Here is a 13724-nt window from a genome sequence, read left to right as displayed (position 1 = left end):
TACCCTGTGGCCTCCTGGGATGTGTGATGTGGGTATTCAAGGAGGCACAGTAATATACCCTTCGGGTAACTGGGATGTGTGATGTGCGTTTCCCAAGGGGCACAGTAGTATACCCTGCAGCCTGCTGGGAGGTGTGATATGGGTAGCCCAGGAGGCACAGTAGTACACCCTGCATCCCCCTGGGATGCGTGATCAGGGTATTCCGGGTATTCCAAGAGGCACAGTAGTATATCTATCAGCCCCCTGGGAGGTGTGATATGGGTAGCCCAGGAGGCACAGTAGCATACCTTGTGGCCTCCTGACATGTGTGATGTGGGTATCCCATGAGGCACAGTAGCATACCTTGTGGCCTCCTGACATGTGTGATGGGGGTTTCCTAGGAGGCTGCAGGAAGTATAACATCATTCGTGCTTAGAAAGTAGTGTAAGATTTCTCCAACACGGGGAAAAAAAATTATAAAAGTGTAGTTGGTGATTTTGAGAGAAGAAGGGAATAGGAATGAGATGGTGGAAATTGGTGGGTGGAGGAGGAAGGCCCGCTTTAAGAGATGAACAAATTAAATCCGAACTACAGCTAATGCTTTTTAAATCTCTCCCCCCCCCCCCCCCCGGTCTATGCTGGGAGCAAGCAGCGAGTGCGGTCTCGGCACTGGAAAGTCGGTGTTAAAGCCCTCCCTCTTTGCCGCCACACATATGCATTACTTGGGTGGCACGAGGTTATAAGTAGGTACAGCAACAGGTTATATATTCTTTGGAAAAAAGGTATAAATCAAACAAATAAAAGAGAGGACGGTTTTACTGAACCCGTTACAGGAAACAGAAAATCTCCTGGTAGACTCAACAAGTAATAAAACTGCTACAAAGAGGAGTCAGAAAAATCAACTGCAATGTTAGTGATGGTGGCTGATCACTGCATAGTACTGTATATGTCAGTTTTGCCCATAGTTCCAAGTATGCCAACTATGTAACGTGTCCAGCAAAGCATGCTGGGACTGGTGGTTCCTGAACAGCTGCGGGGACAACCTTCACCCTAGATGGTGGGAATTTGGTGAATGTGGTGAGAACCAGCAGGTTGCACCATCTGTGCCCCATCTGTAATCCCTGACAGGTCGGTCTCTGGGGTCATACGGGGCCCCTCAATGGAGTTTGGAAGAATTTGGATGATGCTGAATATTTAACAAAGGAGCAAAATAAGAAAATTCCTATTAGGGGCAAATTCCACGGAGCACTCAGTCTTTTTCTGCCATTTATTTTCTAATATTACTGTATGTAAAATAGGATTGCATGTTTTATTTTATTAAAAAACATACAGTTTTGCCTTTACTCTGTTTACACTTTCACTTTCTGTAGTGCGCATGCAGAGACTTCGTCATCAGTCTGCTGCAGGCAGGAGGAAGCATTTCCCCAGTCCTTTCCTTTTTCAATGATTGGACTGTATCAGACTGTTTTGTTAAACTGTGGATGTTTAAAAAACAAAACAGAAGCACTTGTAAGGCAATTTTATAATGTGCTAGTATGCATCGCATATGCTAGGAGGAGGAGGGGGCGGGGTTTGAACCAGGAGAAGAGATGTTTGAGGGGGTGGGGGGTTAGTGCTGGGGGGATTTGTGCTGGGAATGGTAATTTAGAGGGGATGGAGGAGAGATTTGTGAGAATTTGTCCTAGTAGGGGGATTGAAGAAAGAGGATTTGTGCTGGGAGGGGAGATTGGGGGATTTTGTTCCAGGAGGGGGTGGGGCCATTTGGGCTAATAGGAGGGATTGTGGGGGGGGGGGGTTTGGGGGAGAAGATTTGTGCTAGGATAGAAAGTTTGAGAAGAAAGGGTATGTGTTCTAGGAGGAGGGGGGGGGGGGGTTGGTTGGTTGGACTTGAGCTAGGGGTGGGATTGGGGGGGTGATTTGTGCTGGGAGGGGAGATTGGGGGATTTTGTGCCAGGAGGGGGTGGGGCAATTTGGGCTAATAGGAGGGATTGTGGGGGTGGGGGAGAATTGTGCTAGAATAGAAAGTTTGAGAAGAAAGGGTATGTGTGCTAGGAGGCGGGGGGGGGGGGGGTTGGTTGGATTTGAGCTAGGGGTGGGATTGGGGGGGTGATTTGTGCTGGGAGGGGAGATTGGGGGATTTTGTGCCAGGAGGGGGTGGGGCCATTTGGGCTAATAGGAGGGATTGTGGGGGGGGGGGGGGTTTGGGGGAGAAGATTTGTGCTAGGATAGAAAGTTTGAGAAGAAAGGGTATGTGTGCTAGGAGGCGGGGGGGTTGGATTTGAGCTAGGGGTGGGATTGGGGGGTGATTTGTGCTGGGAGGGGAGATTGGAACTGGGAGTTGGTGGAATATGCGCATTATTGTTTGAGGAGAATTTTGGCTTGAAGATGGAATTTATGTTTTTTTATGTATGATGGAATGTTTGTGTCCACTTATAATGATTTTCATGTATTTTTTGTAAAAATATTGTTTTGACCTTTTCGCATGGGAGGGGCAAGGTGGTGGTGGCGTGCCCTGGGGGGGGGGGGAGCAGGGTGCTGGTGGCAGCCCCTGGGGGGGGGGGGGCGTCAGGCTGTAAGGGGCCCCGTGATTTCTAACAGCAGCTCTGCACAGAGGATACCCAACATTAGAGTTGCAAATTGGTACTGTCTAGTATTCCAATGTTTCTCTTCTTCCTCAGTTTTTCCCCAACACTAATGTGACCCCAAAGCTGATGGAGAGAGACAAGAGAGGGTCAAACAAGGATGCTTTACAGGCGACGGACGTCCTCCTTATCAACTGATAATGTCATTGGTCATTAGGAGGTTGGCAGCTAGAAGTTTGTAATGGTGCACAAAAAGAAATCTGTGGCTTTGTGTAACTAAAAAGGAAGGCTTCATCCATCCGCCGCCTTTTATACATTTTTTTGGCAATTTTTAAGCATTTTGCTAGAGCACCCCTGAAGAAACCTCATGGCACCCCAGGGTGCCTGGGCACACTGGCTGAAAAAGACTGCCTTAGATTGTAAGCTCCTTGAGGGCAGGGACTGGTGTGAATGTACAATATATATGTAAAGCGCTGTGTAATCTGATGGTGCTATATAGGTACCTGTAATAAAATAAATAATATTGTGCGTTGCATTAAGGGCAGACAATTTGTTTGTAAATGGACTGCTTATACACCACAACACACAAAGGTTAGTGGTCTTTTTTAATGAAGCCCCCCACAACACACAGACGGTTCCCATTGTGGTATCCTGAAACACAGGTGCATTGAGGTGTGTATGCAACTCCGTTCATGCATTACTGTGCATTGTTAAAAGATGCGTTACCACCAATGCCGGGTCAAGGCCATCTAGAGCCCAGGGCGAACATGCCAAACTGCGCAACCCCAAGATGTATGAGCATTATGTGTTAGCAAAAATCCCCTCCCCCCTCCAAAAAAAGTGGAACACTAATCTGCATGATTACCACTTAAAGAGGAAGTAACCCCCCCCCCCAAAAAAATGTAACAAAAAAAAAAACCCTGGAAGACCAAGGCATAATGAGCTTGTATGCATATGCATCGCATAGTAGCTCATTATGAAATACTTACCTTAGAACGAAGACCCCGCAGTGCCGTCCGCTCAGTGACAGGACGGCCGACATGTTCGGCCTCCTGCTTCCTGGTTCGCGTCCTCCGGCCATCTGATTGGCTGGAGACACGATAACATCACTCCGCCGCTCACGGCACAGGGCTCTGAAGGAACGGCACAGGTGGCTGTTCCTTCAGAGCGCATGCGCCAATGACATCATCTGCAGCACGAAAAGTAAATATCTCCTAAACGGTGCAAGTTTAGGAGATATTTACAGGACCTATAGTATAGGTAAGCCTTGTTATAGGCTTACCTATAGGTACAAGTTATAAGAGAGGGTTTACAACTTCTTTAAACATAAATTCCCCCACCTCCCAGGACAAATCCACCCCCCTGCTAAAATCCCCTCCCAGCACAAATCTTTGGCCCTAAACCCCTTCCAGCTCAAATCCTCTCTTTCCCAAATTCCCCCAGTTTACTGTCCTTCAAACTTTATTGGGGCCGAACTAGGAATAGTGTCCCATCATTGGTGTCAGTGGGAGGAATAGTGTCCCATCATTGGTGTCAGTGGGAGGAATAGTGCCCCATCATTGGTGTCAGTGGGAGGAATAGTGTCCCATCATTGGTGTCAGTGGGAGGAATAGTGCCCCATCATTGGTGTCAGTGGGAGGAATAGTGCCCTATCATTGGTGTCAGTGGGAGGAATAGTGCCCCATCATTGGTGTCAGTGGAAGGAATAGTGTCCCATCATTGGTGTCAGTGGGAGGAATAGTGCCCCATCATTGGTGTCAGTGGGGGGAATAGTGTCCCATCATTGGTGTCAGTGGGAGGAATAGTGTCCCATCATTGGTGTCAGTGGAAGGAATAGTGTCCCATCATTGGTGTCAGTGGAAGGAATAGTGTCCCATCATTGGTGTCAGTGGGAGGAATAGTGCCCCATCATTGGTGTCAGTGGGAGGAATAGTGCCCCATCATTGGTGTCAGTGGGAGGAATAGTGCCCCATCATTGGTGTCAGTGGGAGGAATAGTGTCCCATCATTGGTGTCAGTGGGAAGAATAGTGCCCCATCATTGGTGTCAGTGGAAGGAATAGTGCCCCATCCTTGGTGTCAGTGGGAGAATAGTGCCCGAACATTTGTGTCAGTGGGAGGAATAGTGCCCCATCATTGGTATCAATGGGAGGAATAGTGTCCCATCATTGGTGTCAGTGGGAGGAATAGTGCCCCATCATTGGTATCAATGGGAGGAATAGTGTCCCATCATTGGTGTCAGTGGGAGGAATAGTGCCCTTTTGATGGTGTCAGTGATAGAAATAGTGCGACAGGAATTATGCCCCATTGTTAGTATTAGTGGATGGAATAGTGTCCCAAAATCCAGATAAATGCAAGCAAAGGGCTGCATTTGGCCCCCAGACCACAGTTTGGACACCACTGGCCAAGGCAAATGATGAAAATGGGGGCGGGGCAGGGCAACTTTCTAAAAAAATAACGAAAAAAAAAATAAAAAATTAAACTTAGCCCTATACATGCACAGGATGGGAGAATGGGTGAAGTAGACGGAACTTGTTTAAGAGAGTGAAGATCTGCTTTACCATTTAAAATATATCTGAGGACAGGTCCACCTTAAGTGGCAGCCATAGGTTATATTTAAAAAGGGACACAAATACCAGCACAACTCTAAGTCCTGTGATGGGCAAACAGTGCAAAAAAACTTACATATGGACGGTATGACTGGGGCAACTCTCAACACCGTAATCCTGACTCAAGTGCTACGTTGATGGGATTGGGCAACCAATGGCCATCCAAAGACGTAGGAGGGTGGTCAGATGATCATGTAAGACCCACCCAACCCAAGCTTTGTGATGATGTTCATGTGAATAGAGATGGGAGGAGGATACAAGAGGGTACTGCACCCAGGGTAATCTCAATAGCTTCATGGGCCCCTGGGCAAAGTAATGTACTAAGGGTCCCTACCAGCCTGCCCCAACTTACACACCTACTCTCAAAAATAAAGTATAAATTGCTGATAGAATTAAACATATATTAGTACTTTCAGGGGGGAATCAGGAGAGCACAATACTGGAATAAGGATGGCACAGTACAGGTTATGGGACACCACCTGGGACATGACCATCCCGGGACAGATTAGGAAAAACCGTGACTGTCCATGCAAATCCGCGACAGTTGCAAGATTATCATGGGGCCCCCATGCATTTGAGGCTCCTAAACAGTGCCCAGGGGTGCCCATGCATTAAGATGGCCCTGCCTGCACCCCTTATCTCAGGTCAGAGGTCAGCCATTCGCACAAGGCCATCACCCAGCGGAATATAACCTCAAGTCTACCGGCAGCATTACTCCAAGACAACCTCCTCCTGTGAAGAGCGGTGAATTTATGCACACCTGCGACTTTATAAAGACAATTAGTAGGCCATTGTGTCTCTGTTGTACTGCAGGTCCCTCAGCAACTACCTGGGGATTACCGTTGTGTCAACAAACTGACTGCGCACCGTGTTTGTCTGAGTTCTGCGACTGCTTCATGAGATCCACCTAATATTCCAGCCTAAGTTGTGTTTGCACATGGATTAGGTGACAATGGCACTAGAAAAGCTCTCACAGACACTCAGATACAAGGAAAACACTTGGACACTGATAATAATCACCAACAAAATCATTTCTCCTCCAGGACCTCAGAAGATCAGGCCAAGGAAGGTCACAGATTGCTGGATATAGGCAAACACTGCTCCTGATTTATATCAGTGGTTCTCAATCTTGTTGAGAGCAGGACCCAGGAAATTCTTCCCACACCTTCCATGCCCCAACAGTGAAAAAGAACATTCATACTCACCCAATGGAAGGTCGGGAATGCAAAATATGTATTGAAATGTTGGAAGGCTCTGGATGGGGCTGGATGGTACTGTGGTGGGGGGGGAGGGGGGATGGGGTTTCTGGAGGAGACTCTACAGGTGTCTGGGGGCTTTTGCAGGGGCACTGTGGGAGAATGGAGGCACAGTGGGACACTGTTGTGGAGGTTGTGAGCACTTTGGGGGACTGGAGGGGGGGACCTCTGCAGCAGGCTGGAGGGCACTGTAGGAGGATGTAGGGGGTGGGAGTGTGAAAAATTATGGGAGGTCGGGGGCACTAAGGGAGCTGGGAGGTATATGGAAAGCTAGGGGATCTGTAGCTGGCTGAAGGCCCAGGAGGAGGGAGGATGTGGCCAGGAGAAGTGGGGGGGGGGGGGGAGGCACGATTGAGAACCACTGATTTAGGGCAGGGGTCTCCAAACTTTCTAAGCAAAGGGCTAGTTTACTGTCCTTTAGGCATTAAGGGGGCCAGACTGTGCCCAGTGGGAGTAAAAAATGTTATAGTATTAGTGTCCCATCATTTATTTTAATTGGAGAAATAGTACCCCATGGTTTGTTTCAATGAGAAGAACATTGACGTTGTCAGAATGGGGCCCCATTATTGGTGTCAGTTATAGGGTAAGATACGGGTAAGCAAAGGCCACATTCGGGTGCCGGGCCGCAGTTTGGAGACCACTGATTTAGAGCATTTCTTGCAATTAGCACCATTTCTGACCTTAGGCAGCCGAAGTCACTTGGTATTTCTGAAGATGGACAGGTGGTAACATATTTTCCTGTCCTTACATGAACATGGGACCTGCCATCATCCACATCTGGTGCTGATGTTGGTGCTTAGAAAAGTAAAGGATTTAGGAGACCTTGGATTAGGACTCAGTCCTTCACTCTTCCAAGAACCACTGGCCCATTTTAGGAAATATGTGTCTATCGTAGGCAGATTACGGGTGTTCATCAGGGGAGTTAGGGGACAAAAAGTACTTGTAAGATATGTTGGTCTGGTGGCCCCTAATGAGATATACTTCACATTTTTAGGCACCACTGTGACCAAAATGCTTGTAGCGCCACCTAAAGCAAGAGCCCACCCCCGGTCCTCAGGTGTAAGGGGTGCTGGCATTCAAATAACTCACCCAGTGGTGACAGTGTTGCTGCATCCAGGACACTGCTCTCCCAACTGGACCAAAGTAAAAAATTAGGAGGCCTCAGCAAGTTCTGCCCTGCTAACTATGCCTCCCCAATGCATTTTACTCCACCCACTGGGGCTTAGTTATAGAGGTCTATGCATTAGGCATCAGTTAGAGCAGGACTAGCAGTCAATGACACATGCTGGGTAATATATAGCTGCAAAGGATCAGATAACGTTTGCTTGGAACCAAGTTTGAGTCTGAACCCAGAAGCCAGCTATCATTCCTGTGCCAATAACCTGCCGAGAGGAGATTCCCCAACCTGCAGCTAACATTACAAAGGGTCGGGATGGCATATTAGGTCAATGATGTCCTGAGCATCCCTCCACTGTATTAACTGAATTCCCCACCCGCAGCTCATTAGATCAAGAATGACAGTTAGCTTTCAGGTTTGGACCCGAACCTGGTTCTGAACAAATGCAAGCTCATCCTTATTAGCTACCTGCTCCTTGTTCAGATCTGTGATTGCAACTCCTGAAATCATGTGACCAAACACAGAGGTACAAGGGCAGAATCCTATCACTATTGGACTTGTTGGCTGCCCCAGGTCGAAGGTTTCCATTACTTCCCTGGTAGTTCTACACAGACCTAGGCAAATGACATAAGGTATACACCTTCTTATATTAGCTTTCCATATGGTAGGCGAAGAGGATCCACCACAAGGTGTTTTTTTATGTACATGGGGGGGGGGGGGGGGGCAGACATATTTTCTTATTTCATTAGTATTTCATTAGAATGCGATACCAAATGTTCAAGTTATCCAAAATTTTCGTAAAGGTACATCAGTCCACTGCATACATTTCCTGGGAGCCCAGCAATTTTTCTTACCTGTAGAGGTCCTTCTGTTTCTGCAAGTGCCCTCTCCAAGCGCCTCTTGACTTCTGACAGAGCATTTGTCTCACCGATCATCTGGTCGATTTCGTGAACGATCTCAGACTTCCAGAAGGCAATATCATTTATCCGTTCTCCCAGATCTTTGCTGGTGTCGCTCTGAATCCTTCTGGTCTTCTGATCCTTCTCTTGAATGAGGCGGCTGGTGTCCACTCGAAGCCTCTCGGCACTGCGCCTGGAAGACTCAGAATCCCTATAATTGCTCTCGTTGGACTTGTACCAGTCATCGGGGGAGTACCTAGTGAAAAGTGCAGTCCTGTTGGAGGCGAAGGGAAGAATCTGAGCTGGACTGAGTCCAGGAGCGCTCCTGGACAGGGGAGCCAACGTCGGGGTGGTTGAGGCAACTTTGTAGTAGGTGCTGGGCCTCCATGGTAGACTCAAACTATGGCTTAGGGTATAGTGGGGAAACCGGTTCTTGTAGCTCGATGCCATTGTGGATATGGCTGGCAGAAAGTTGGTAGGAGTTGGCCGAGGTCGGGCATAGGTAGACGTTAGTGTTGAGCCCAGGATTTCCATGGTGGATGGAGTGGAGTCACCACCGTTTTCTGTAAAAAGTAGATAGAAGATAAAACATGGCAGCTTAAACATCGACAATGAATTAACAGAAATGGTAGCAACACCAGAAAACCTATGAGTCCTATATACCCCCAATCAACTATATGAGGTACAACCCTAAAGAAACCCAATGAAAGGGCCTTAATAAAGTGGGAGTGGCTAAGGAATGGCAAATGCTTCCTTGAGAATGACATTTGGTGAGATGTCAGATGTCCTGCAATACATCAAAGGAGTAAAGCCCCGTACACACGTACCGATTGTCGGCCGTAAATATTCGGCCGCCGACCGATCGGCCGATTGTAGGCTTGTTAGTATGATGCTTCCGACAGCCGACAGCGCATTTTCGGCCGAACAGAATCTGTCGTGCAGACTTTAAAATATTTGTTGGCCGACAAAATTTGTGTGCAGTCTTTTGCAGTTTTCAACAGACACGACAGCCCTGGACAAAAGAAGGCCGATCGTTCGGCCGACGATCAGTACGTGTGTACGGGGCTTAATGGGTGGCCCACTAGGTACTGAAAAAAACTTACAGGCTGGTTGAACAGAAGTCAACTGAGATATCAACTTCTGTACAACCAACCTGCCCATAGATGGAGAGAAATTCAGCTAGTCCCTGCTGAACCAGCCGAACTTCAATCTATGTATGGCCGGCTTAAGAGTCAATGACTGTGCAAGCAATAAAAACCTCCAAATGTACAAGTATTGCTATCTCTAACTGCTTCAAGTACCTTTACACTATGACTTATCACTATGCTAAGACTGGCCCATTGCCATAGACCTTTGTTTATCTCCTAAGTAAGCAATGTCTGTCCTGGTTACATCATAGAAGCAATACATAATATTGGGGTGGAGGTGACTGGAATATTGGGTATTGGGGTAGGCTTGTAGGACTGAGGCCTGGGGGGCCAACTCATCCCAGAGGAAAATGGTCTCCAAACTTGTAGGGGTGACTCGCTTAAAGTGGTTGTAAACCTCAGACATTGGTACATACGTTTTCATAGATAAATAGAGCATTTTATATACAACTATATAGATTAGACCACAATGAGGGACAAATGAGGGGGACAGAGGGACTTTATTCCAAATCAGGTACAGTTTGGAGCTATGACTACTACAGTGACCTCCACTAGCTTCCAGAGCAAGAACCAAGCAGCCGCCCTGCTGCATTGTGGAGACCGGAGGTCGGCGACTCAACATGAGCACCAGTCAGAGAACACTTTGCATTTGCTCAATGAATGCAAAGCATTCCTTCATTGGAGAAGGCGAAGAGGCGGGGCAGTGACATCACGTTCTCCATTTCATCCAATCAGAGAATGGAAATAGCTTCCTGAAAACATCACAGCCCCCTGCCTCAGTACTCTTCTTAAAAGCCCCCAGTCCTAATGCAAGCAGTGAGCTGGCCCTGGGGTGGAAGTATGCAAATATCAAAATGCCTTGATAGGTGGATGTCAGTCTGGAGGAATGGGCATTCTTAGGGTGTAAAAACCAACCTAGGTAACGGTCACAGTTGATGTTGAGCCTCCATTGCGGAGAGAACTGAATGAAAGGGGTGGGTCCAAGGACAATCAGGCTGGGGGAGGAAAGAGCTTGATCAGGGGTCTCCAAATTTTCTAAACAAATGGCCAAGTTTACTGTCCCTCAGACTTTAAGGGGGCTGGACTGTGGCCATTGGGAGTACAAAATGTCCCAGCATCAGTGGAAGTAAAAAAAAATCCCCCTTTATTGGTGTCAATGGGAGGAATTGTGCCCCATCATTGGTGTAATTTTGAGGAAAATTACCCATCATTAGCTTTATTGGGAGGAAGAGTGCCCCATCTTTAGTGTCATCGGGGGGGGGGGGGGGTAAGTGCCCCAGTGTTGGCATCATTGGGAGGAATTGTGCCCCATAATTAGTGTCATTGGGCCCCATTGTTGGTGTATGCAAGCAAAGGGCCGCAGTTTCGAAACCCCCCTTTTTTTTTACTCTTTACTGTCCTTCAGACTTTAAAAGGGGCCAGACTGTGGCCATTGGGCCACATCAGTGGGAACAAACAATCCCCTATCATTAGGGTCATTGGGAGAAAGTGTGCCCCATCATTGGTGTCATTGGGAGCAAAAGTGCCCCATCATTGGTGTCATTGGGAGGAAGAGTGCCCCATCATTGGTGTCATTGGAAGGAAGATTGCCCCATCATTGGTGTCATTGGGAGGAATTGTGACCCATCACTGGGAGGAAGAGTGCCCCATCACTGGTATCACTGGGAGGAAGAGTGCCCCATCACTGGTAACATTGGGAGGAAGAGTGCCCCATCACTGGTAACATTGGGAGGAAGAGTGCCCCATCACTGGTAACATTGGGAGGAAGAGTGCCCCATCACTGGTACCATTGGGAGGAAGAGTGCCCCATCACTGGTACCATTGGGAGGAAGAGTGCCCCATCACTGGTACCATTGGGAGGAAGAGTGCCCCAACACTGGTACCATTGGGAGGAAGAGTGCCCCAACACTGGTACCATTGGGAGGAAGAGTGTCCCATTACTGGTACCATTGGGAGAAAGAGTGCCCCATCACTGGTACCATAGGGAGGAAGAGGGCCCCATCACTGGTACCATTGGGAGGAAGAGTGCCCCATCACTGGTACCATAGGGAGGAAGAGTGCCCCATCACTGGTACCATTGGGAGGAAGAGTGCCCCATTACTGGTACCATTGGGAGGCATTGTGCCCCATCGTTGATACCATTGGGAGGAAGAGTGCCCCATCACTGGTACCATTGGGAGGGAGAGTGCCCCATCACTGGTACCATTGGGAGGAAGAGTGCCCCATCACTGGTACCATTGGGAGGCATTGTGCCCCAACACTGGTACCATTGGGAGGAAGAGTGTCCCATTACTGGTACCATTGGGAGGAAGAGTGTCCCATTACTGGTACCATTGGGAGGAAGAGTGCCCCATCATTGGTACCATAGGGAGGAAGAGTGCCCCATCATTGGTACCATAGGGAGGAAGAGGGCCCCATCACTGGTACCATTGTGAGGAAGAGTGCCCCATCACTGGTACCATTGGGAGGCATTGTGCCCCATCACTGGTACCATTGGGAGGAAGAGTGCCCCATCACTGGTACCATTGGGAGGAAGAGTGCCCCATCACTGGTACCATTGGGAGGCATTGTGCCCCATCACTGATACCCAGTGGTGTATTTAGGTTTTGTGCTGCCCTAGGCCTGACTAAACTTGTGCACCCCCTAATTTACATATGACCAACCCCTTCCTGTAAAGGCCATGCCCTTTACTGTTAACGACCCGCACTGTCACCTGTGAACCACAGACCACAAGTCAATCAGTGCCCATCAGTGTAGCCTCATCAGTTCCCACACGTTCAGCCTCATCAGTGCCCATCTGTGCAGCCTTATCAGTGCCGCCTCATTACTGCCCATCAGTGCAGCCTCATCACTGACCGCTTTATGGGGGTGCCAGACCGATTTGCCTCCTGGACTCTGCCCTCTGGCCCTATTCACCCCATAAGACTGGCACTATATTAAAAGTGTAGCGCAAGCCGGCGGAGACCCTTTTCTTGCGGGAACCGGGAGGAGGCTGTTTTTTTTATTTGTGCAGGGTGCAGCTTTTTTTGCTGCCCCCCTGCAAAGTGCCGCCCTAGGCCTGGGCCTTGTTGGCCTAGGCCAAGATACAGCACTGCTGATACCATTGGGAGGGAGAGTGCCCCATCACTGGTACCATTGGGAGGAAGAGTGCCCCAACACTGGTACCATTGGGAGGAAGAGTGCCCCAACACTGGTACCATTGGGAGGAAGAGTGTCCCATCACTGGTACCATTGGGAGGAAGAGTGCCCCATCACTGGTACCATAGGGAGGAAGAGTGCCCCATCACTGGTACCATTGGGAGGAAGAGTGCCCCATCACTGGTACCATTGGGATGAAGAGTGCCCCATCACTGGTACCATTGGGAGGAATAGTGCCCCATCACTGGTATCATTGGGAGGAAGAGTGCCCCATCACTGGTATCATTGGGAGGCATTGTGCCCCATCGTTGGTACCATTGGGAGGAAGAGTGCCCCATCACTGGTATCATTGGGAGGCATTGTGCCCCATCGTTGGTGTCAGTGAATGAAAAAGTACTCCAAGGCCGCCAGATAAAAACAAGCAGTTTGGAGACCACTTAGCTAGATGGTGCTGGGCGTCCTCCAGCCAGGAAATGGGGCGGGCTCTATCTGACTTGCTGCAGCTTCTTATGCACACTGTAAGAAGCTCACAGTGTGCAGGGAAATCAGAGTAAGCCATTTCAGTCCAGGAGAGGAGCCGGTACAACTGTGCAAGACAATGTGCAACTCAGCAATACATACATTTTAAATGTGATAAATTGTAACCATTTATTTGTTTATTTTTTCCCTGTGAATGAAGTCCATTTGGGCCCTCTGACCAATCATCTTGCAGCTTTCAGTGTAGCAATGTAAGGGAGATCCGTGGTGGAACATTTTATTTTATGAATGGGTTCCAGTGATTAGAAAGGACTGGAAAACAAAACCTGCGGATACAGCGAGCGCTTCTACTGTGACTGAGACGATTCGCCTTCTGAGCTGACTGTTTGTCAGCCCATAATAGGCTGGAAGAGTGACGTCCCCACTGGAAAGCGATAGCTGCAATTACCTGCCGATAAAACCAGTGTCAGTGCTTATTATTTGTGCGCGACTGTGAAATAATAAGAGATCGCATTCCTCCT

General features: G+C 48.5%; 1 protein-coding gene across 2 annotated transcripts in view; it reads right to left on the bottom strand.

Moving 5' to 3' along the window:
* TEKT3 (tektin 3) overlaps positions 1 to 13724 on the bottom strand; it is a 32955-nt gene that overhangs the window by 13818 nt on the left and 5413 nt on the right. For both annotated transcript variants that reach the window (XM_082272684.1, XM_082272685.1), the window contains exon 2: positions 8396 to 9003. In XM_082272684.1, the coding sequence (XP_082128810.1) occupies positions 8396 to 8974 (579 nt within the window). In that variant the 5' untranslated portion in view covers positions 8975 to 9003. The remainder of the gene's footprint in view (positions 1 to 8395; positions 9004 to 13724) is intronic.

Source organism: Pelophylax lessonae (genome assembly GCF_965119305.1).
Source record: "Pelophylax lessonae genome assembly, chromosome: 11".
In the NCBI taxonomy this organism is placed as follows: domain Eukaryota; kingdom Metazoa; phylum Chordata; class Amphibia; order Anura; family Ranidae; genus Pelophylax; species Pelophylax lessonae.
The sequence above is the reverse complement of the archived record's forward strand: the minus strand, read 5'-3'. Positions and strand labels throughout refer to the sequence as shown.